The sequence below is a fragment of the Anopheles gambiae genome, chromosome 3 (genome assembly GCF_943734735.2).
Source record: "Anopheles gambiae chromosome 3, idAnoGambNW_F1_1, whole genome shotgun sequence".
Taxonomy (NCBI): Eukaryota; Metazoa; Arthropoda; class Insecta; order Diptera; family Culicidae; genus Anopheles; species Anopheles gambiae.
Window position 1 is genome coordinate 23,431,520 of NC_064602.1, and position 24,523 is coordinate 23,456,042.

Here is a 24,523-nt window from a genome sequence, read left to right on the forward strand (position 1 = left end):
GTTAAAAGATATGTAGAAATTATGTTGTGTAATTAAGCAACCAGGTGGACATTACATAATTACCCCGATATATTACATACTTATTTGTACATTTGTTTTGTGAAACGTAAGGACGCTACATTGCGGCACAACGATACACTCAAGTACTTGGATTAAGCAGAATTGATTCTACTGAATTTTATTCAATTAATCAATTTTAGTACACAAAACTTAGTTTCACATCGTTACACTCATTATTATTAAACTCTACACTCCCCTCCTACACTCTACGTACAATTCTCCGGCGCCTGTGTGCTGATCCGTCCCAGCTCCAAGTTCATGGTGCGCAACAGTGGATGAGTACCGCAGCCACATCGGCCCCTAAAGTCGTCCAAATCCAACGCCCAAACCATACCACCGCCCAGATTCATCCGCTTGACAAACTGTGACTTTCGCCGAATCTCATCAACATCGTCGTACGACACCCACTGGCTTCCGCTGTACGCGTAAGGGCCAATCCTTCCCTCCGGATCCCGCCGTACAGTCCAGCCCTGACGGTTCACCTTGTCGCATATCTCGTAGAACGACAGGAAGCCACCTGCCCGGGTAAACTCACCCGCCTCACCCGGTCCGTACGACTTCTCGTTCAACCCATTTCGCTTCGTATCGGCCAGCGAAAACGATTGCCCGTACAGTGGCATGCCCATGACCAACTTTCGCGACGGTGCTCCCTTTTCGATCCAATAGTTGATGGAGAAGTTCGCGTTAAAGTAGTCGTACGTATCGCCTGGGTAGTAGTACAGCGGTGCAACGTGACCCGTTTGTTTGTTCCAGTTACCGTGGAAATCGTACGTCATGACCGCAATCCAGTCGAAATATTCCGCCAATACTGGCACATCGTACCCGGCATCGATCACCATCTTGCTTGGTGAGACGGCCGCCGAAAGCAACCAACTTCTGGGCCGGAACGCGACCGCAAGCTCCTGGACCAGCTTCGCAAAGCCTTCCTTCTCGTCCGGGTATCCCTTCTGACAGTCGACCTGCCAGCACACCGGATACTCCCAGTCCAAATCCAGCCCATCAAAGTCGTACTTCTCGATAAACTCAACCGCATGCTTCACAAACCTAGCACGAGCGGCAGCATCACGCACCAGCTTGCTGTACTTATCGCCGAGGGAATCGTTCCAACCGCCCAGCGCAAGCGTTACCTTCGCACCATTGCGCTTTTGCTCGACCACCCGCTCGTAGAACCTGTTGTCTATATCAGCCCACGAATCGTGCGTCTTGATCGTAAGTGTTTCACGATCGAGCACCGCAAATCCGTACACAATGTGGGTGCACAGCGTGCTATCGATATCGTCGGGCGTGTACTTGCCATCACCCTGCCGGTACCAGGCCCAGTTGGTGAAGTAGCACACCACCTTGTAGTCACTGCTGCCACCTGGGGGGATTTCAGCGGGCGGTGGTAACGGTTTCATCGTTGTGGGACTGGTCGTCGAAGGTCTAGCGGTTGGACGCCTCGTAGTAGACGTTGTAGTACGCTGAGTGGTTGAAGTAGTGGTTCGTCGCGGCGTTGTTGTAGTAGTGGGTCGACTAGTGGAAGTCATCCAGCTGCCGTCCTCTGTAGTTGAAGGGGCCGATGTTACAGGACCTTGTTTATTTTTACAATTAGTATTCTCCTCCCAATCGCAATATCCATTGTTCCAGGCTGTGTTGGTGGGGCATCTACAAACAAGAAAGAAAAAACATATCTTTTTAGTACAATGATCCATGTACTAACAAAGACTCCCTCCGACTTACCTTTGCTCGTAGCGTTTGCCATGCTGACAGATGTAGTACTTTGAACAATCAGACTCATGCGGAATGAACAACCGTCCATCGCATTTGCTGCTCGATTGATTAGAGTCAAGATCATCAATTGATGGCGTTGTCGGTCTGCTAGTAGTACTAAATCTAGTAGTAGTTCGACGCGTCGTTTGCCTTGTTGTCGATACTGCTCTGGGTGTGGTAGAAGTGGTGGCAGTAGTTGTAGTTCTAACCGTTGTTGTAGGTCTTCTTGTAGTACTTCTGGTGGTAGTAGTAGTCATAGCTGTAGTGGGACGATCTGGCGACGGTTTAGTTGAGCCTAGTATACACTTTGGTCCAGGTCCAGGATAGTTTCGCAACACTCGGTTGATTGTACGCAATAGCGGGTACTCTTCACATCCACAGATGTTTCGGAAGTCATCCAAATCCAGTGCCCAAATCATAGCTCCACCCAGACCCATTGCCTTCACGTACTCACTCTTGTGGCGTATCATGTACTGATCGTCAAACGAAACCCACTGATCACCTTTGTAGGCGTACGGGCCCATACGTCCCTTGCGATCACGTACCACGTTCCAGTTCTTCTTGTTGATGTTAGAACAGATCTGTAAATATAACATCCTTATGATTTAATCTGATCATATTTCAGTTAAATACCTAAAATCCTTACTCACCTCATAGTACGACAAGAACCCTCTGGCACGCGTCTGATCGCCCGCCTCTCCACCTCCATACGTTTTCTCGTTCAACCCATTCGCATTCACGTTCGCCAGTGAGAACGACTGCCCGTACATTGGCATACCCATGACCAGTTTTCTTGGGTCCGCCCCTTGCTCGATCCAGTAGTGAATGGTAAAGTTCGCATTGAACGTTGTATCAACATCGTCCGGATGTTCGTACATTGGTGCAACATGCCCCGTTTGCTTATCCCACTGGCCATGATAATCGTACGTCATCACCGCGATCCAGTCCATGTAGTCAGACAACGTCCGCACATCATACCCGGCATCGATAACCTTCTTACTCGGGGACACCGCCGACGATAGCAGATACCCGTACGGTTTAAAAGCCGTCGCCAACTCCACCACCAAGCTTGCAAAGCCTTCCTTTTCATCCGCATAACCCTTCTTACAGTCCACCTGCCAGCACACCGGATACTCCCAATCCAGATCGAGCCCATCGAAACCATACTTTTCGATAAACTGCATCACATTGTCGATGAAACGCTTCCTTGCCTGAGCGCTCCTCACCAGCCGGCTGTACTTGTCGCCCGCCGAATCATTCCATCCGCCAATCGCGACCGTCACTTTCTTGCCCTTCTTCTTTAGCTCCACCACACGCTCGTAGAAGCGATTGTCGATGTCAGCCCACGAGTCGTGCGGTTTGATCGTTAGCCCTTCGCGATCGAGCACCGCAAACCCGTACACGATGTGCGTACACAGATCGGGATCGATATCTTCTGGGAGATATTTGCCATTACCCTGCCTGTACCAGGCCCAGTTGGTGAAATAACAGACCACTTTGTACTCATCGGAATCGACAGAGTTTTCATCCACTTCGGTGCTTTCGTTGGATGCAGGTTGCTGCTTTTCTGGAGAAGAATTACTGTTGGTGCTGGGGGACTCCGTACTCAAGGCGAGATTTTCATTTGCCATTGGTTCTTTTACGATCGTAGCTGCGAAGAAATGATCAATAAAATTATCTATTACCTTGATTCATTGACAAAGATGTCCTATAATACTTACGAAGAACATCATTCGAATTGTACGGCTCTCGCAGTCCTTCTCGGATGGCAGTCAACAACGGGTGACTGCCCTGTCCACATCGATCCTTGAAGTCGTCCAGATCGAGGGCCCAAATCATACCTCCACCAAGGTCCATCGCACGGATGAACTGTACCTTTCGCAGCAACGATTCCTTATCATCGAACGACACCCATTGATTGCCCTTGTAAGCGTACGGGCCCATTCTCTGGAGATCGTCCTGTACCACCGTCCATCCTTTGTTTTGTATGCGATCGCAGATCTAATTGGAAATTCAATTTGTATTATTGAATGAAATCTCTTTCCACGATCGCGATCCTTACCTCGTAGTAAGCTAAAAATCCTGCCGCTCGGGTAAATTCCCCAGCCTGACCCGGCCCGGGAGCCTTCGCGTTGAGTCCATTCTTCTTCGTGTCAGCCAGCTGGAACGACTGCCCATACAGTGGCATACCCATGACCAGCTTGCGTGGTGGTGCTCCCTTCTCGATCCAGTAATTGATCGAGTAGTTCTGAGAAATAAAGCTGAATTAGCAAACAAAAACACGCCCCCGATCGTCACATCACCACATACCGCATTGAAGAAATCAATCTCATCGTCCGGATGGTAGTACAGCGGTGCAACGTGTCCCGTCTGCTTGTCCCACTGGCCATGGAAATCGTACGTCATGACTGCGATCCAGTCGAAATACTGCGCCAAGGCAGCAACATCGTAGCCAGCATCGATGACCGTTTTGCTCGGAGATACAGCCGCCGAAAGCAACCAGTCCCGAGGACGGAACGCTTCCGAAAGTTCCCGCACAAGCTCGGTAAATCCTTCCTTCTCATCCGCATATCCCTTCTTACAATCAACCTGCCAGCACACGGGATACTCCCAGTCCAAATCCAGCCCCTCGAATCCATACTTCTCCAAAAAGCCCACCACATGCTGGACAAACTTCGATCGTGCCGCCGCACTCCTCACCAACCGACTGTACTTATCGCCCGCCGAATCGTTCCACCCACCGATCGCAAGCGTTACCTTCACGCCCTTCTCTTTGGCGGCCACCACACGTGCGTAGAATTTGTTATCAATGTCCGCCCACGAGTCGTGCGTTTTGATCGTGAGCGTTGAGTAGTCCAGCACCGCAAACCCGTACACGATGTGCGTGCAAAGATCGGTCCGTATGTGGTCCGGGGTGTACTTGCCGTAACCCTTCCTGTACCAGGCCCAGTTGGTGAAGTAGCACACCATTTTGTAGTGCCCCGACAGGGGTTCTAGCACAGGTGGTGGTGTCGACGGTGCGACCGTAGTGCGCATTGTAGTGGTTGTAGTCCTCCTCTCCGTCGTAGACATCACGTGCTGCGGTCCATCAATGTCCGAACCCTGCCAGGCGTTGTTCTCGTCGGAAATGTTTTCCGTACTCTCGGGGATGCCACCCTGCGAGCACTTGGCACTTGCTGGCCAGTCGCAGATCTTCAGCTGCTGATTCCAGTGCAACCCATCGGCACAGCTGGCCGCCTCCAGACGGCCCCAGTTGCACACCAGGTACTGGCTGCAATCGCCCGGATAAGGGACGTGCGAGTTCCCATCACACGGATCATCCTCCGACAGTGCCTTCAGCGCGCCGAATGTTGTCGTGAGAAGGCGGAAGTACTGCTCATTGCTTACACAATTCACGTTTTCCTCCCAATCGCAGCTCTTGTCCGTTTGGCTCCAGTACAAGCCCGGACCACACTGTTGCGCTACCTTCTTTTCGTTCACGCAGATGTAGAAACTGTCACAGGACTTGTGCGGATAGTACTCGCCATTGGTGCAGGGTTCTGCGGGACGACTGACAGGTTTTTTCGTCGTTGTGGCTGGCTTTTTGGTGGGTCTCTGGGTGGGAGTGTTCGAAGCGAGCGTCGTCTTCCTGCGAGTGGGACGGGATGTCATCGGTTCTGGGGTGGTGATGGTGGTAGTGGTGGTCGGAGTGGTCGTTCTGGACGTAGTTGTACGTCTGGAAGAGGTTCTCGTTGGTTTTGGAGTTGTTGTGGTGGTGGTTGTGGTATCTGGTCCCTGTGTTCCCTCGTCCATTTCACACCTGGCTGATGCAGGCCAATCGCATAGCTTTGCCGCATCATTCCAGTGAAGTCCACCGGCACAGAACTGCTGCTTGAACTCGGACAGCACGCAACGGTAGTACGAGTTACAGTTGGTCGGATGGGCCTTGTACTGATTGCCTTCGCAGCTTTCCGCATTGCTGAGCTCGGGCATTACCAGTCCGGGTACGGGGATGGTCGTACCGGTAGTTGTCGTTGGGCTGTAGGTCGTTGTCGAAGGAGTCGTTCTTCTGGTCGTTCTTGGAGTGGTTGTGGTAGTTGTAGTTGTTGTGGTGGTAGTCGTTGCTCTAGAAGTAGTAGTTGAGGGCTGTGCAGTCGTAGTTCTCCTAGTTGTAGACGTTGTTTCCGGCGTCCACGATGGCCACGTGGTGTGTGAGTGTGCCGGTGTTGACGTTGTACTCGGAATTCCACTATCCGGGCTAAATGTCATTTCGGCCGGTTTCGGAGTAGCCGGTTGCGTAGGACGCGAACAATCCATCCCGGCCGGAGCGGGTGTATCAAGCCGCCCAAGTGCTCTATTGATCGCACGCAGCACAGGGAACCGTTCCTCACAGCATCGATTTTGATAATCATCCAAATCGATCGTCCACGCGGCAATTCCACCAAAGCCAGACTTCATCACATAGCGTGCCTTTGCCGTGACCGACACGGGATCATCGTAACCGACCCACTGATCACCATTCGTTGCGTACGGACCCGACTTCATTGAATTATCTCTCCCAACTTTCCATTTCTGCTTGCGAACGCGTTGACAAATTTCATAATACGCCAACATACCTGGCTGTCTCGTGTCATCGCCGGCTGTTCCCGGGCCAATACTTGGACTACCCTCGCCCGGTGTAGCTCGCGTAGTTTGTGCCAGCGTGAACGTTTGCCCATAGAAAGGAACGCCAACGATTAACTTGCTTCGATCTGCACCCATCTTAACTAGCAGCTGCATCGTGTAGTCGGTGTTGTACTGTGGATACTTGTCGTAAGAATTACCATAAAGCGGGCTTACATGCCCAGTCTGTTCCTCCCAAGAGCCATGATAGTCGTACGTCATGACGGCCATAAAATCGACGTACTTCGTAAGCTCGGCCACATCGTACGCCACCATCAGCACTTCCTTGTAGCCGGAGATGCTCGTACTTATCAAAAGTCCTTCTGCAGCAAAAGCCTTTCGCAGCTCTTGGATCAGCTTGCTGAAGTTAGTCTTGTCGCTATCCGAGCCCTTGGAACAATCACTCTGCCAGCAGACGGGATAGTTCCAGTCCATGTGCAGACCAGCGAAGTGATGCCTTTTGAGGAACACTATCGCATTGGTGATAAAGTTCTGCCGATTGGCGGCGGATCCAACCATCTCGGAGTACTTGTTGCCCACTGAATCGGTCCAGCCGCCTAGGCCAAGCAGCACTGGGACATCACCAGCGGCTGTCACGGTACGTTGGTACATATCTGTGGAAGATTACGTTAATTAAATTAAATCAGAGTGGAATAACAAATAGGACATGGTTCGTTTAGAAATGGGGCTCTTTGTGAAAGTAGGAGTCCTAGTAGTGCTCCCAGTGGCCTAAAAGGAACCCAGTCATGTTATTGCCTGATTTAATTAGCTGCCACTATAGGAAAAAACGTGCTATTGTACAAGTGTACCATCATGGAGTCAAGTTGATCCAAAATTCTCAGAAATTGCCAAATAACCATCAGTTCCGTCCAATAAACAGATATTGAAATAAAAAAAAACGAAATAAAGAAAAGGGATACGGAGCAGCCAAGGATATTGCACAAATGTAGAATTGGTGGAATTTATTCATCAAAACGGTGACTGAAGAAACTGTGCACATGTTGAGTATGAGAGAGTTCTAAGACTTGTATGGATTCAGAACCAATACTGAAACTAACTGTTCAATTCGTTCAAGATCAGTTCTAAGGCAAGTATGAGTTCAGGATCAGTTCGAGGAATGATAAAGTTCAGTTTGATTTCTAGTAATGCTTCAGAATCCTTCTATCTTGATGTGCAGGAGCAGGAGAGAATTTGGTTTAATAGAAAAAAAAAACACTGCCTGTACAAAGGATTTATAGTACATATGTCCCCGAAATTATTAAAAGATACAAGATGTACCGGATGCCCCATTTCTGAATGATCCACCTCTTATACACCAATATACTCACTGTTATCAATGTCCGCCCAACTGTCAAACTCTTTCATCGTCAGCGTTGCCGGATCTAGCGTGGCGAACGAATAGACTATGTGCGTACACAGCCCCGGGTCCAGATTTTCCGGCACAAACTGTGCCTCACCCTTCCGATAGAAGCCCCAGTTGGTCATGTGGCACAGCACCTTGTACTCGCTCGGTGCCGCTTTCTGTGCAGCCAACAGCTTACTATTCTGTGCACTTTGAACCATTGCCACATCCTTGCTGCTTAGCAGCTGCTGATACGGTGACCCAGCCCGATATGGCATGGGTTGATTGGCGGGCTTGGAAGGAATTACGTACGCCGCATACCGATCCTGGAACGGAAACACACGGAAGCTCTCCACCTCCGACGTGTCAACGGGGACCAGCTTGATCTTCTGCTTGTTCACTACCCCTTTCACCCTGCTGACGGTGTCTTCAATTTCCTGATCCATGTCCAGGATGCGAAACTCGACGGCATCACGTAGCGGGAGCCGCTCATCGACGCTGGAAACAATGCAGTAGGTGGTGCGCTGGGGTTATTGCATTTCCATTGCATTTCCCACCAAGCCATACGCGTACTTACAGGTTCGCTGGAACACTCTCGACGGCACTGCGCAGCGGTAATGATTCACTGCCAAAGTCATGGCTTGCTGCGTCCGCCACCTGCTTTTCGAACCCGTGCGGCGGTATCCGTTCCACGCTGCTACGCACAAAGCTGACCGGTTCGGGCTGACGTTCGATTCGGATCGCAGCGGTCGCTGCCAGCACCAGCCAGACACCGACAATGGTCAGCTGGAAAGAATGAGATGCATGGTTGTCGTGAATCAAAACTGCAACAATGCACAGCGGTGATTGTACTTTCGCTGCACGTAGCGCATACTAACCCGCTTATATGGCAGAAGACTCATTCTGATGCTTTCACCTCAACGAAGCATTGGAGCTGACTGTGAGGAGGAAGAAAAAAACGGCGACAACAAAAGAAGGAGGGAAATCCCGGACTGTTAAAATTACCATGGCAATCGTACTTAAAACAAAGCAATTAGTGCTATCCTCATTCAGTCAAACAACGAAAGCCCAAGCCCCCGAAAATGGGTCACCCTTTCCTGGCCCGACCTCCCCCTCCAACGAACTACATTGTTTATTGCAGCGAAACAGCAAAATTATTTCAAGGTCTATGTCACCAGTGCCCAGGTTCAGAGCGTCAGCGGCAGAAACCTGTTCCCGTGCACACGTGCCCATTCAAGACATCTCGCGAGAGCAAAGAACTGACGAGCATAAGAAAATACTACGAAAGCTATGATTCAAGTCCACGGCTACGCACGGTACCGCTAGCATACGGTCGAGGCGGCGGTGGCGGCGGTGAGTGTCTCGACCTCCGACAGTGCGACATACCGAAGCAGTGGCAGAAAGATGAAGGAGATGAAACGAATGAGCGGTAGAGAGCAGAGAGCAGAAAGAATGATCAGTAGAGCTCGATCCATCCGCTTACTATGATCATTCATCGGTTTGCATAAACATATCTGCTAGGTGTTGAGCGAGCTTTGAGCTTACGGGTGGAACACGATCGATAAGCTTATGAGAGCCATGAGAATCTTCAAGGCAACTGGTGCAGGTGCAATGCCACGCAGGTAATAGGTCGGCCAGTGCGATAATTAGTGATTCTGTGCTCGTATCGTTCGCTTGTTGCTCATACTGACCATGGCGGTAGTTGATATTTTGGGCAAATGGTCAGGGTTGATGCGAAAAATTATGGTTCCAGTGTATTAAGGCCTTCGAGTTTAAAACAAATGGGCGTGTGTGCTGGCAAAATTCAAAACAATATATTCTGGGTGAGTGAGTGTAGTGCCAGGAATATGAGAGCAACTCGATTTTTAGCAGTATGCCCAAACTCTGGCATTGGGATCGGGGGTATGACATCACGATCAGGTATTTGACAGTCGTGTTCAACTAAGTTAGGCGATTAATGCGTTTCCGAGAAGACATCACCGTAATCTACCACGTAAAGACAAACATCACGATTTCCTTGTTATTTTTATTTTTGTTGGTTCAATGACTTGTATCCAGGTCTGTTTAAGCCTTAAAAGATCATTTGGTATTAGTGGCTCATTGGTTCACACCCCGACAAGCTTTATGTACACTCTCCGATATACTGGAAAGTTCTCGAGTCTACACGGGATATGAACTTAAGACGGGCACGTTGTTAGGACGTACAATTGACGATTGCACTACGAAGGCGGATGAATTAGAAGTCATTATTATTCTATCATAGGGTTAGTATTTTTCATCTATAGACAAGATAGATACAAATAGATATAGGACAGATCGACAAACTTGTGTATTTATATTCCCTGGTGTTGCGCGCCTGCAAAACTACGGTTTAATCTGACGTCTGCCTAAGCTTCAATGTGGATATCTTGCCTCATGTGCTACTTTCTTGTTGTATTCTTAATTAATAAAGGCGGAAAGATGTTGTCATTTTATGATGCTTTGGGATTGAATACTCTACGCAAACTCATGTTGTATTCTGATTGATTCAATAGATATATTGCATCAAATCAATTGATTATGTTCATCATGTTCTTTACTAATTTTTAGGTCATTTGGTGGATTTGCCTGATGTTAGTGGAAACGATTGCCAGAAAAAATGAGCAAAAGCTTTGCTGAATTTGTTCTCCAAGGAGAATACACTCTACGGAGCTCTTGCAACAGGTTCACGGGCCTTATTTGTCACTCAGGCCCCAGTGTGTTCTTGCCTGAGAGAAGATCCTTTTGGAATGCTTTGCTGGGTTCGAATCAAAGGCACGATTGTCTAATAGCTGAGTCCCAGAAATAGCTGTCCTTTATGAACGATTATCTAAATCAAAACTAATTATGCGCTGATTAAAGATCTGCAACTTTTAGCGATCCTGATCGATCGGATATTTGATGAAATATAAGTACTAATGTAGAAATAACACACTGCAACGCTGAAAAAGTCTCTTTTTTTAATTTGGCCAGTACTGCAGCCACTTATCAGACGTTTTCCCCACAAACAAACGTGCCTTTCTAGCACACCGTTCACAAATACAATCGCACACATGATCCTCAACACGCCACGCCAAGAAATCAATTCAATTTCTATTCTTCACCAGCAATCGGGGTCACTTGGACAGCGGTGTAACGGTTTCGTTCCACGCCCCGTCCATCGGTCCGCGCAATTTTGTTGCACAGCTCACGGGCCCCGGGACACGTTCATGCTTTCACACTGGGTCCGAGCTTCACAGCCAGAATCTCCAGGGTACGTAAACAGTCCCTCGGTATGATGTTTTTGCGATTACAATTTTTATTTAAAACAAAATCACACTCGGCTTCTTCCGTTGGGGGTCGGCAAAATCGAACAGTTGATAATGCTGTTGATCCACACACAACTACCTAACCGACTGGGTCTTGTATTACTATTCTTTGTTGTCTGTTGTCTGCTTTTTTTCCTTCCCATTGATCTTCAGCAGAAGCAACCGATTTGCATTATGTTGTATGCATTTTAATTTCCCACCGACCCATACCGGCCTCAGACAGTGCACCATTACACCTGCACATGCTTCATCGTTGCACTCGCACAGTAATTGGAAACAATTGTAGCCTTCTAAAGCCTTTTGACCAGGCTTTAACCACCTTTTTTGAGGTTTCTTATTAATTCACTTTTTAAACGCTCTCTCTCTCTCCTTCTCCCTCTGATCCACTCCTTCTTCACTTACACTTTGTTTAATTGGCACAAATTCTGCACTTCTTCTCGGCACTCGGTTTCACAAGCACTTGAACACGATCACACTCGATCACAGTCGATAGTACACCGTACCGCCGTCAAAGACACCACCGATCCGACTAATTCTTATTCATCCGCGACTCCCGCTTTTATACCTTTCCGGTGCTGGACACGGGCTCCGCAGGGAAGCTCAAGACGACACGCCGAAGACGCCAAAAACTTGTTCTGCGACATTTCGTTCTTGGTCGGTGATTCTTCCGTTCCTGCGTTTCAGGTGAAAATAAATCCACCATGGAGGGCGGTAGACAGTTTATTCCATTTTTATTTATTTTTATTACTTGTTAATATTGTTTATCAGAAAAAAGAGGATGCAATAACGATGGCTTTCTTTACGGGGCATTAACCGCAGAGCGGCATCCTTGCATTGCAAACGGGTTAATTTGCAACGGAAGCTTCAGATACTAATCTATGAAGGAACCCCTTGCACGCTATCTAGTGCCATCTAGTATTCGTGGCGTGGCGTCGTGTAGAATATTAACGGCAGCGCGCTACGATACACATTAGATACCCGCGTGCTCTAGGAAGCAGTGAGCAAGCATCTCGGACCGGCTGCAACCCCACGATTGGAAGTCTTTGCGCATCGCGCTGTCAGCTCAAGCCCTTGAGGCACCCCGGAAGATTGCGGTAGCTCTTCTCGACCAAAGCAACACGTGCGAAAGATAAAACCGATCGACAGGGACAGAGGCACCTCTAACTGCAGTGCGTGTGCGTACTGGGCGCGTATCGCGCAACAAATCGCAGCACTCAAGTGCTCCAGTTCATCCCATGCGCTTCCAGGCGCTGTGTCCAGCCGGCCGGCTTGGTCGTTTGGTCGGGGCATGCAATTGTCATCGAACCGATCGAACCGGTATTCCCATTCCCTACGCCTTGCCCACGAAACACCGGAAAAGGCTGTTGGTCGCCCTTGATCTTCAGCGCAGCACGCACCACAACATATTACGCCACAGGAGCGCGCGCGCAAGGGAGGCGTCGAGGCGGTGTGTTGATTGGCGAATCCTTTGGGCACGATTTCGCGGCTGCCAGATGCTGCCTACCACTTGTCACGATACATACATATCTCCTTAGTAAACCGCAAAGATCATCCCAGGCCAGACCTACCGCGCGATCCCCCGACTGCGACTGTTTCAAACTGGTTTCGCGTACGGTATGCGCGTAGGTGCGCGGCTTCGCAGCTTCCCGAATTCCCGACCGGTACACGCATACGCAGCATCCCCATTCGTTCCGAAAAAAATAAACAGAATCGACCAAAATTCTGAATAACGTTACGCAAATTGGGGTAAAATACATTCTTCGGGATGTACCGTTGCTTTTCCAACGGGATGGTTGGTGTCTCGCACGCGAAAACTTAAGCCTGTGCCGTACCCAGCCTTGCCGCGGTTCGAAAAGCTGCTTAATCTGTCTTATGCAAATTAGAATTTCGTTTCGATTATTTCATCCCCTTTTTTGGGGGTTGTGAGGAGGAGCTTTGGGAGGATGTGCGAATGCAGTGAGGCGGTACAAACAAACGTTGTTGGGTGACATCGTCATCTGTCCCCTTTGGCTTTGGGAGAGTGGATTCTTTCCTCTTTTTTATCTTTTGAAGAGAGATGGAAATTTAAACCCGTAAAAATTAACAAGCACGATCATGTTACATAGCAGCCATGTTTTGCCATTGGGGGGTCATTGACTGGGCCCACTCTCACACGGTGCGTCGCAATCGGTCGCTTATGGAGACGCCCAGTAAATATTCAAACGCAAAACGGTCCCGATGAACGTTTTTGTTTCAATTGGTCTGCAATATGCAAAGAAAAAAAATAAGATTAATGTATTTATTAATGCTTTTTTTGTGTGTTCTTTAAAACCTCAACTCGAACAACTGGTTACAGAACGCAAACCTCAAAATGTCAAACGCTCCGCTTATTTGCCCGGGCCCCGGTTCGGTAAACCCATGAAACCCGTTTTGAACGGACGGCGACGGCAACGGCCGGCCAGCAGCAAAAATCAATAACACAGCAGAATCCGGACAAATAAGACCGCACTAATAATAAATGCCACCAAAATTCGATCATTTCGGGCAGCGAAATCGATGGGAAGTACAAAACAATCCGGTGGCTTGTACGTTGCAGACAGCAAATGTCATAGACCTTTCAGCCGCGGTGCGTTTGCTATTTTATCGTTACATTCTCACATTGACTCGCTACCTTTTGGTGTTGGCACACTGGCCGCCGGAGGGAAGAGGGTGGCAATTAATATTTATAATGCTTATCCATTGTACCGAGTGTACCGAGGATGGTACTTCGCACTGGTTTGTCAATGAGGCTGTGTCCCATCTTGGTGCGTGTACATTAAACGACACCGAAGATATGGGACGCACAGACACCTCCGCTCGCGTACAAAGTGCTGGTGGTGATGGGTGTGTGTTTTAGTTTTACCGCGTCAAGATTGAATGTCAAGATCGAGCGCTATTGCAGCCCATGGCTGGGTTAGGATGGGATGTCGCCACCCCCTCCAGGTGGAAACCCGTTTCGCAACACGCATCGTTGGCGGGGTGTGTGTGTTCGGATCGCGTGCGTGCAGCCATTGCGCTTGCCAGAGTGAAACCGGTTAATGCTTGTTTTGACTTTCTTCGTAGCCTAGCTACCCGAGCACTGATAGCCCGTTTTGTTTATTTATCTCGTACAATCGGTCCGTTTTATCTCCCCACTCTTTCTTTGCGCGATGCTGCTTGCTTTCTGCAGCCCTGTGAATGTTTACTAATGCATCCTTCCCTGTCCCTTATACCCGGCAAACTTCCAGCCTTGCTTCCCCCGCTTTACCACTTAATGTTGAGGGCTGAGTTAATTTTTTCGATCTGATGATAGCTGGTGTGCAGCAAGCTCTGCCGCTTGTTCAGATCCCCTTCGCTGTCGAAGAACGTGGCGTACATGGTTTGGACGCAATCGTTCTCCGGGGTCGACTGGGGCAGCGAACGGTACATACACTCCAGCTCGGCCGTTAGCTCGCGTGCGGCCCTACCTTCCTCGGGCCGTATCTGGGCACCGCCGTTCAGACAGCCGGACGGGCAGGCCATGATCTCCACGTAATCGTACGTACTTTTGCCCCGCTTTAGCTTCTGCACCATGTTCTGGATGTTACGGAATCCGTTCGCGATGGCAAAGCGCATCAGCACCTGACCGTTCTGCTCCAGCACCGCTTCGCGCATATCGTTGTTGCGCAGTGGTTTGAACGCGACCGTGTCCAGCTGGACGTTGAACAGTTTGCGGGCTGCGTACTTGAAGATGTACTCGGCGTATCCGCCCGAGCCGGACGATTCGTGGCCCCAGACGAAAGCGGGCGGCCGCACCGTTGGCCAGGGCCAATCGATGGCGCACCTTTCTACCAGCTGGAGCGATGGGAGGTCGAGGCTGTTGAGCATCTGTTCGATTTCGACTGCAGAAGGGCGACGGAAAGGGTTTTGGTAATTGCTATGAAATCCGTAATACAGTTGCAGAGATACTTACTGGACGTGATCACACAATCCACATCGCGGCTGTTTTCCACCTCGCTGAAGAAGTCTTCCCGCGATGCTTCCAGCTTTTTGTCGTAGCAGGGCATTACCGTGACGTGATAGATCCGGTCGCCGGTCGTTTGCAGCTGCTTGGCCAAATATTGCTTTACCAGTACGCCCATTATCTGCTGCGGCGAGCGGGTGGTCGCAATGTACGGGAGGATAAAGTTGCCGTGCGTTTTCTCAGCATAGCACACCCATCCCGGACAGGAGGAGGCAAGCATCGGTAGAAGTTTGCGGTTGGTGTTGTACCGTTCGATGAACTCGTTGCGGCACTCGATCAGCGCTAGATCGTCGGCTATCTTTGTGTCGACGACCATATCCGCACCAAGCTTCTTAAAGTAACCTGGAAGTGTGTGTGTGTGTGTGTGTGTGTGTGTGTGTGTGTGTGTGTGTGTGTGTGTGTGTGAGTTTTTGCATTTGTTAGTAGCTTGTATGCGATTTAATCGACAACAGGGAATCTTATCTTACCAGCGATATGCTCGAACGTGTCTTCCGGTGTGAGATTGTACTTTCGTGCCAGCGACAGAATCGGTTGCTGCGAGACAGTGAACACAACAAACTTGATCTCGTCGCGTTGATTGTTCAGCTTGGCCAGATTGTTCACGTTCATGACACGCAGCAGCTCCTCTTGGCTTTGTTGCGAGATCAGCACGCCCTCGGCCGAGGTAATGCAGCCCGAACAGACCAAACAGTCAGCGAGCGTTATTTCCACCTTTTCCAGCTTCTGGATTCCGCTCTGTGGGGAAAAGACGTGTAAACTTATAAACATTTGCTCCACTATTTGTTGGGTATGGTGGTTGATTTTACCGAGGATTCTTGCACGTAGGACCCATCCTCCTGGATTGTTATCTTTGCTCCCGTTTTGCTCTTGCTCGTCTCGATTTTTACAGGTTTGATACATTCCTGTGTGGGAGAGTTTTATTGCATTGTTGGACTTTTATGATTGCACTTATGCTTACCTGCGACGGTGTAATGAAATCATCCAAATCGGTAAGCTGAAGAGCGCTGCTAAAACGCGACATTGCAACAACCAGAAAAATGGATTACGATGTTTTGGAAACGCAACAATTTTTGGTAAATAAAACACATCTGATTTTGACAGCTGCGCTGAAAATCGAGCAACTGCACTGCTCGAACGTTGGAGCGCGCGTCCCGCTGGGCAAAGCGACGAATGAAATCATTGCCTTTCGCTCATTTTTTTATGCCTTCTCCTTTCGTCCTACAGTGAATTTGTTAAGCAGCTCGTCGAGCTACCTGTCCCTTGTTCTTCTTCTTCCTTCCCTTTCGCCTGAGCGCGCTGTCACAGGTTTAGATGTGTTAGTGCGCCAGACGGCCAATCGCTGTCAGAAGTCGTCTGTGCTTTTTCCCCCATAGCGCTATCTCTTTCTCGCGTGTGGTAAAGGTGGTAACAAACATTGCGGCGATGGAGTTGAATTTTCACAAATCAAACCAAAAAAGCGCAATGAGTTCAAACGTTGCAGTGTAAAAATGACCACGGAATCGCTAGCTCACGCTGGCGGGTTTGCTGTGCAACGCGCAAAACCCTAATTCGCATTAACACGTTCAACCCGGCGCTTATTTTCATCAACTTTCCGTTCCACCGGCATCTAGAACGCAGGCAGTTGAGTGAAACCGGCATACTGGAAAATTCACTGACATTTTTTTTTATATTGGCTCAATAACCGTTGTCGGTCAAGGCCTGCCTGTATCATTTTTGGGATTGGCTGTCAGTGACTTATGGATTACCCATAGCAAGATAGTCAGTCCTACGTATGGCGGCATGGTAGATTTGGGGCTTGAACCCATGATGGGCATGTTGTTGAGTCGTACGAGTTGATGACTGTACCACGAGACCAAATACACCATACGAATGCAAAAGCTTAGCGTAAGAAAGTTGTGCTTTACTGCCGTGTCTGTGCTACATCAGATGCGATTTAATCGGAAAGCCTGTCAAAATTTAATATAGGATTTGACAGATAAGGTCGGAGGTTTGATTTTCTTGTACGACGGAATCAATTTTTTTTTTAAATTTCGTCAGACCCCGCATCCGAGTTTATCAGTCAAATTAATTTTGTGGTGTTTTGTAGGAACAACCTAAACTTAATTTTTCATGACCGTTAAACTATTCAAATCATCCAAATAATCGCAATATCGAAAAAGCGTTTGACAGTACGTGCAATAAAATCGCATGCGACGAAGCACAGACACGGCCTTGATGCTTAACAGGGCCTACCAGTTAACTTTCCAGTATGCCGGTGTCACAATCAACTGCCTGCGTTCTAGAACCCGGCGGAACGGTAATTAGAGCCGAAATGAACCTGTTAATCCGAGTTTGTTACCACATTTGCCACACGCGAGAAAGAGATAGCGCTATGAAAGGAAACCCACAGACGACTTCTAACAGCGGTTGGCCGTCTGGCGCACTTACACAACTAAACTTTCGACAGCGCACTCAGCTGACTAGTTGCTTTACAAATTCGCCGTAGGGCGGAGGGAAAGGGCCTGAGAAAATGAGCGAAAGGTAATGATTTCTTCCGTCGCTTTGCCCAGCGGGGAAAAAACCTCCGCTCCGATTATCCGTACGTCATCGAATCGTGTTAAAACGTGCTCGCCACCCGGCTGCAAAAAGGTGCTCGTGGGGTGAATTGTGAAATAGTGCCACGAATTCGGTGAAATTGTGAATTAATTCCCCTCCGTAGTGTTGTTGCGCAGTGTCCTTCGGCTAGTCCCGGGTGCAGGAATCATCCGGCTGCAGTGTTTTGGTTCGCCGGGAGCGACACCGTCGGTGCGGTACTGCGTAATAGGCAACCTTGAAAGAGCGTGGAATCGTGGCGTTTCCTGTGTGTGCCAGCCTTTGCAAGCAAAAACCATTCCACCCCCAGTGAGAACCAGAATGCCAAAATGTCCACACTCACCGAGAAACGTCGCGTCTCGTCCATCCTCAAGCCATCACAGTCTGTGCCGGACGGTAGCGGTACACCGACCCGGAACAAGGTGCGCTTCGCCGAGCTGTCGATCGAGTTGGCCCTGCGGGACGTGTTGGATAACAACCGGTTAACGGGGTACGATGAACTTTTAGAAAAGCTGAAAGATGAAGATCCGCAGGTAAGTGAAAGGGCGTAGTACTACCGGTTGACTGGTGCTCCATATTAATCCGGTGCTTGTTTGTGTTTTTCTTCTTCTTCTTTATGCACAGGACATGAAATTCGTAGAAATATTCGCCGAAGCTAAGCAAGCCGTTCCTTTGATGAAGCCCTACTTCGGCAAGCTGGTCGAGTTTCTGCTGTCCTCCCGCTGGCTGAACCGCTCCGAGGAGGCGCAGGAAGCGTACAAACAGTTCGTGGTGGAGCTGTCGATTGTGCAGAAAAACTACTGCACCATGACCGTGGCCAAGCTGGTGAAACAGTTCATCCCGGACCGGGCGCTACAGTCGCCGTCGTCGTCCACGGTTGGCTGCATCCCGAGCGAGGAGCAGCAGCAGCAGATGGGATCGTTGCACGATCTGATAATAAGACTGAAAAATGTGATACCGATGATCTTCGACGTGGTGCTGACGCAGCTGCGGAAGAACTTCCCGTACTACAAGCGGCCGTCCGGCGAGGTGGCCGGCTACCTCTACAACGTGCTGCGCATGACGGAGTACGCGTCGATCTACTGCGACGAGCTGCTGGATATTGTGTTCTACCATCTGCTGCAGCTCGACGTCAACATGCCCAGGAGCGTCATCGAGGAGACGGAGTATCCGGACGAGGAAATGATGTTCGAGATGACGGACACCGGTGAGGGTGAGGACGGGGAAAGCGGCGAGGAAAGCGACACGATGAAGCATCCCGTCGCGGAAACGCTCGATTGGTTTATGGAAATCATTTTCAACTACATCGAGCAGACGGTGAAGGTGGACGGGCAGGGCGATCGGTTGTTCAAGATCGTGCTGAACCAGTTCGACGCTCACATCCTGCCGGCACACAACACCGACCACGCGCAGTTTATTATGTTTTACATCTGCAGCTTCAAGCTGTCGTACGCGGAGCACTTCATCAGCTCGCTGTGGAAGAACGTGAACAATCTGAACAAATCGCCGAACGTGCGGCAGACGTCGGTCGGCTACATCGCCAGCATGCTGGCCCGGGCCAAATATGTCCCGTTAAAGTAAGTATGGGGCAGCAGGAGGAAAACGGATTCGTTGTCCGTTCTAGTAATGGGAAAAATGAAGTTTTCGTGCTGGAATCGATTCCGGCTAGCTCCGAAGTTTTCTGGAATCGATTCCGAATAATAGAAAGTCCGGAATCAGATTCCAGAATCGATTCCAGAATCGGCTTGGGAATCAACTTGGGAATCAACTTGGGAATCGTCTCCAGAACTGGTTTCGGAACCGGTTCCGGAACTGGTTTTGGAATCGGATCTGGAACTGGTTTTGGAATCGGATCCGGAACTGGTTACGGAATCGGATCCGGAACTGATTTTAGAATCGATTTCGGAATCGGAATCGGCTTCAAGTTCGGAATTCGTTCCGGAATCGGCTCCGAAATCAGAACCAGTTTTGAAATCGGAAGCGGGTCCGGAATCGAAATCGGCTCCGGAATTGGAATTGGCTCCGGAATCAAAATCGAAGTCAGTTTCAGCAATCTTTAAAAGAATAGGCGTTTGGGTCCAATGATGCTACGTATTAATAACCGCAAAGAATTTAAATTTACTTGTAAACCCACTAGTCCGCTCCCGTTTTGCTAAACTTTGTGTTACTCTCTTCTACTTGCAGCTATCTAAAGTCCATGCTGCTGGAAATGTCGCACTGGGTGCACAACTACATACAGCGGTGCGACTCGATGCACTACAATCAATCGCTGAAGGCGCATCTCGTGTTTTACTCGGTGTGTCAGGCGATCTTCTACGTGGTCGCGTTCCGCGCCAACCATCTCACCTCGAGCGCGAAGAACCTCACGTTCCTGCAGTCGCTGCAGCTGTCGTCGATCGTCACCTGTCAGCTGAACCCGCTGCGCGTCTGCCTGCCGACGGTGGCGACGGCTTTCGCGGGGATTACGCGAGCCTACCAGCTGGCCTACTGTCACACCATTCTGGAGCGGAATGCACGCCGCAAGTTGGCCACCGTGTACAAGAACAACACGCAGCTGCCGGAGGACTGTCTCGACACGTTCTTCCCGTTCGATCCGTACATGCTGAAGAAGTCGGGCAAGCGCATCGAACCGTTCTACCTGCAATATCAGGCGCACGAGCTGGACGAGGAGAGCGGCGGTGGCGAGACGAGTGGTAGGGGTAGGGGTCGCAAGCGGTACGAATCGGTGTCGGAAGATGTGGACGATTTCATCCCGGAGAGCAAGCGCCACAAGCACCACGGGGTGGATGTAAGCGGCGAGTTTACGTTCTCGTACGGTGTGTCGCCGGGATTTCATAGCTGAGGTGGGTGGGAGACCGCGTACCACGCTATGGTCCCAGTGGTATGGTCTTGAGTGGTGGGCGTGCAATCTTCCCGTGTCTCTGTAATGCTTTTACACTACACAACTGATGAAAAATACACTATCTATCCAACATTTAATATACACAGTACACTAATGCGGAGCATTTGCGTTAACAGGTTGGCGCGTGTGTTAGGAAAGAAACATTAGATGAGTCATTTTCGTTATCAGTTTTCTTGGTAACTTGATTTGTGTGTTTTGAATTAGATTCGCTAAAATGTACTCTTGTCTTATCTTCTCTTTGCACGTTTTACTCATTATCATTACGAAACATACTTCAAACTTTATAAACGGAATTCTATCGGTTATTATTTGAATTTTCGTTCTATTAATTTTTGCGAAAAGTTGCGGAAATAAATATAATGTTTTGAGTTATCAAGTCAAACTGGTCAAATTATTCCCATTCATCGAATGAGAGGCGGTTATTTGAAGCTATGAAAGTTAAACGAAAGAATCACTTATGGTCAATTACCATTTAAGCCATGCAGAACACTTGGTCCAAGGTGGATATTTCTCTAAATCACAGATAGATATTGCATTCGTATTTAGATTCTGGTAGATGAGTACAACACTTCAAGATCGGAACCATCCAGAAAGAACTATCCTCAGACGTTCAAAGTCACTAGTCGACTGTCGAAGTCCATTGGAATCGTCGGAACCGTTCAAAGCTCAAATGCAAAAAAGGACACACCAGCGTTACGAAGCGTTACATGTATCCTATGACAGTTACATCGCATGCAAACGAGTTTAGTAAAGATACAAACCATTACATTTATAGGAAAAATGTAACCTCTATTAGTTCAACAACTCACCACCGTATGCAGAGTGGCGCTTTTTCAAATATATTTTGAATTTTCCACACCTTTTGTTTTGTTTTTTTGATGCACATTTCATTCGTTTGCTATTTTTGAGACCTAATTAGTTTTCTAAATTGCGCAATTTTATTAGCCATGATACTCAGCTGTCTTTTATGTTGTTTTCAGATTTATTTCCACGTCGTAATAATCCGTACATTCTTCTCAAAATTCCGTTACAGTAAAGTGGCAGTAAACATTTTCACTTCCTCCGGCGTAAGCTTGTGGCTGTGCTGTAGATGGTCCTTAAACTCTTTCTGAAAGTTGGTACCGTACGGTGGCGTGCTGCTTGCTTCATTCGCCGCGCCACTGGGGCAAAATTTACACTCGTACAAAAATTTCCCCTTATGCTTCGCGGTAGAAATAACGTGCTTGCGTAAATTTTCCTACAAACAAGAGGAAACAAAGAATGAGATAAAGAGTTGAAGGTAAAATCATTCGTCAGCTATTATAGCCCACACTTACAATGTTGTTGCAGGAATAGTCGCAGTGTGGACAGGAGAATGGTTTGCAGCCGGAGTGCACCAGCAGATGCCGGCGCAGGTGTCCGGGAATGTGCGTCGCAAAGTCACACTGATCACATTTGTACTTTTTCTCCAGCTCCTCGTGCCGAAAAAGTGCATGTCTGTTAGTGTGGAGAGAGAGAGAGAGAGAGAGAGAGAGAGAGAGAGAGAGAGAGAGAGAGAGAGAGAGAGAGAGAGAGAGAGAGAGAGAGAGAGAGAATAAAAAAAAACATTTATTTATCACACCAAGAGAGGATCGAGTCAAGATCGAAGATCAATTTAGGGGAATGAGGTTCGTCGTCTACCACTTCAAATATGGGTAGAGTTGACACATTAAATGGTAATGCGCTGTCCCTTGTCCCCTGCATGTCATGTGTTGCCTGGGCAGCCGCAGTACGAGTTGAACAATAAATTCACTTGATAAGTCCCGACCCAAGACGCGCGTGCGCGTGTATGTGTGCACGTACAACGGAAGGTAAAATCTGGTGCACTTTAATTGTCCATCGATCGGGCATCGGCTTGCGGGGAATGCATTTTTTTTCTTCCTTCATTGCACATTCTTTTTCCGCATCGATTCGGCACGCAGCATAAGCATAATGATCGACCGTGTACACGGGTGAGGACGGTCCAGGCCGAGGTTCCCGGGTGGGGTGGACACAGCACTGTCCAGAATCGTTCGATGTGATCGGTCGCGCACCAAATTGGACTGCCGTAAAATGAAGAAATCGTGACTTATTAAAGGCCTGCTGCTGCTGCTGTTGCTGCTATAGCGATAAAAGCAATGGGAGTGCGGATTCCCTGCGGGGAGGAAGTCCCGAGGCACAGTATGATCGAGGGCGCACGCGTCTTCGGAGAGAGGAGGTCATCGGTGGAGCAACAGCAACAGAAAAAAGGAACAAGAGCAGTTTAACCATTGCGAGCAGCAGCAGCAGCAGCAGCAGAAGCATTGCAGAAACAACAATAAAGAGACGGTTGCGGTTGTGATCATATAAATTATACTACACGTTGATGCTATCGTGTCGATAATAATATGTATTAAGGTTTTTCACTTCGCCAAAATGGCTACGATTACTGTACGGGGTGCGGCCGGGCGAAAGAGGTACCGTACCACGAGGTTCTTAGTAGGCTGCTCGGATGGATATTGGCTGAGCTGGCTTTCCCCCGGGGGTTACCATGGGAACATGATCTTCCTCGTTCATCACGTCAAGCTAAATGGAGCTGCTGTGGCGGAGTGCACGCGTAGGGAATAAGGAAGAAGCCATGAAGCTCTTGGTGCTTTAGTGTAGTTTAAGATTCATTACCAATGGACTGAAGGAAAATGGACATTTCATACGTCATGAAATTAACCTCAACAGTCTAGACAGTTTATGAATATGTTTAAAGGTGAAGAAAAGGATACTAGCCACAAAACTGCTTAAGGATCGCTTATTACTCAAATAGTTCCCAGTTACGAAACTCAGTTATGGTGTCTATGAACTCTAGGCTATATGCAATTTTTGTGCCAATTGCAGGTCTCATTAAAGCGAGGAAACACTTTTTAAAGAAGAATGCATTAGATAATAACAATTAACAGTATTACCAGAGACAAATGAACAGTCAAATGGCGTAAAGAGTCGAATAGCATTTAAGATAAAGTTAGTAAAAAAATAACAATTCCAAAGCTCTTAAATCTATATCCATCCTGTACCTCTGGAATTTGATCTCAAAACAGTCTTAAAATCTCAATTTCGATCCAATCTCGTTGGTTTTTATATAAATTTTACGTTAATTTTGAAGGCTTTTTAACATAAAATTGATCTTTAAGTTATTTACAGTGACCTATATCTTGGACATTCTTTTCAATGTCTGGGTGGAATATCTATTTTGAAACGTAGGTCATTTTTTTAACATAGAAAAACTAAATATTAGGACTAAATCACATAGAGGAAGTGTAATAATCTTGTCATTATCTGCTATTCTGACGGATTTGAAGGTGTTTGGATTTGGTCAACTTGGATACGACCTTAACAATTATATCTTGATTAGCCAATAATGATTAGGTATCTTCTGAGTAGATACCAGCATGAAGGAACAAGTCTGAGTCTTGCCATAGCCTGAGGACTCACTAAATAGTCCTGATCTGACGACAGTCATTTTTGGAGAATGATGCTTCGAGGGATGTCGAGCTTCTCATGGTTGCATGGACAGTCTGATGAAGGAGCCGCTACAATCTGTATGATATGTACGACGATCAAGCCCGCTAGGCTCCACTGATCATGTCATTCGTCATTGACACCAAGACAACTTGTAACGTAAAGCCTGTTTCCACGAGAACATAAGCTTGAATTGAAGAGGTCACAAAGAGGTTCAAGCGTGGCACACGATCTATCATTTTTATTACTCTAGTTTGTTTTGACACACAGAATGCGTTAGCGGATTCTGAACAATACAGTCGGGGGAACAATTAAGACTGGATTTGATGTACCATGTACACTTGATTTGATAGCAATACTATAAATTCGGATGGGAGAAATTTAATAATTGTAGTTACTTTCAGGCTTCGCCTCTTTCTCAAACCATACACGTCCTCTAAGTGTCC

The 24,523-nt window shown here is 48.2% G+C and overlaps 4 protein-coding genes across 4 annotated transcripts in view; 1 reads left to right on the forward strand and 3 right to left on the reverse strand.

Annotated features, from left to right (window-relative positions):
- Positions 1 to 144: 144 nt before the first annotated feature.
- On the reverse strand, positions 145 to 11,630 carry LOC4578142 (probable chitinase 10). Its single transcript, XM_001238191.3, has 10 exons — positions 11,521 to 11,630; positions 8,671 to 8,730; positions 8,370 to 8,578; positions 7,779 to 8,290; positions 4,120 to 7,064; positions 3,872 to 4,057; positions 3,531 to 3,810; positions 2,460 to 3,460; positions 1,780 to 2,390; positions 145 to 1,704 (listed from the first exon to the last, which is right to left on the reverse strand). Exons 2-10 carry the CDS (start codon positions 8,692 to 8,694, stop codon positions 267 to 269), a joined length of 7,206 nt encoding a protein of 2,401 aa, XP_001238192.3. The 5' UTR covers positions 8,695 to 8,730; positions 11,521 to 11,630; the 3' UTR covers positions 145 to 266.
- A 2,551-nt stretch (positions 11,631 to 14,181) lies between these two features.
- LOC1279980 (probable cytosolic Fe-S cluster assembly factor AGAP009023) lies at positions 14,182 to 16,267 on the reverse strand. The gene is made up of 5 exons (XM_319772.4): positions 16,077 to 16,267; positions 15,925 to 16,020; positions 15,586 to 15,853; positions 15,068 to 15,460; positions 14,182 to 14,996 (listed from the first exon to the last, which is right to left on the reverse strand). The coding sequence occupies exons 1-5, from the start codon at positions 16,137 to 16,139 to the stop codon at positions 14,380 to 14,382; spliced, it is 1,437 nt and encodes a 478-aa protein (XP_319772.4). The 5' UTR covers positions 16,140 to 16,267; the 3' UTR covers positions 14,182 to 14,379.
- A 1,347-nt stretch (positions 16,268 to 17,614) lies between these two features.
- LOC1279981 (RNA polymerase I-specific transcription initiation factor RRN3) lies at positions 17,615 to 20,679 on the forward strand. Its single transcript, XM_061660664.1, has 3 exons — positions 17,615 to 18,222; positions 18,314 to 19,266; positions 19,874 to 20,679. The coding sequence occupies exons 1-3, from the start codon at positions 18,019 to 18,021 to the stop codon at positions 20,529 to 20,531; spliced, it is 1,815 nt and encodes a 604-aa protein (XP_061516648.1). The 5' UTR covers positions 17,615 to 18,018; the 3' UTR covers positions 20,532 to 20,679.
- Positions 20,680 to 21,510: 831 nt separating this feature from the next.
- The window catches only part of LOC1279983 (zinc finger protein 236), a 70,945-nt gene continuing 67,932 nt past the window's right edge, over positions 21,511 to 24,523 (reverse strand). The window contains exons 7-8 of the mRNA XM_061658471.1: positions 21,908 to 22,067; positions 21,511 to 21,828 (exon numbers count right to left, since the gene is read on the reverse strand). Coding sequence (XP_061514455.1) covers positions 21,619 to 21,828; positions 21,908 to 22,067 — 370 coding nt within the window. The 3' untranslated portion in view covers positions 21,511 to 21,618. The remainder of the gene's footprint in view (positions 21,829 to 21,907; positions 22,068 to 24,523) is intronic.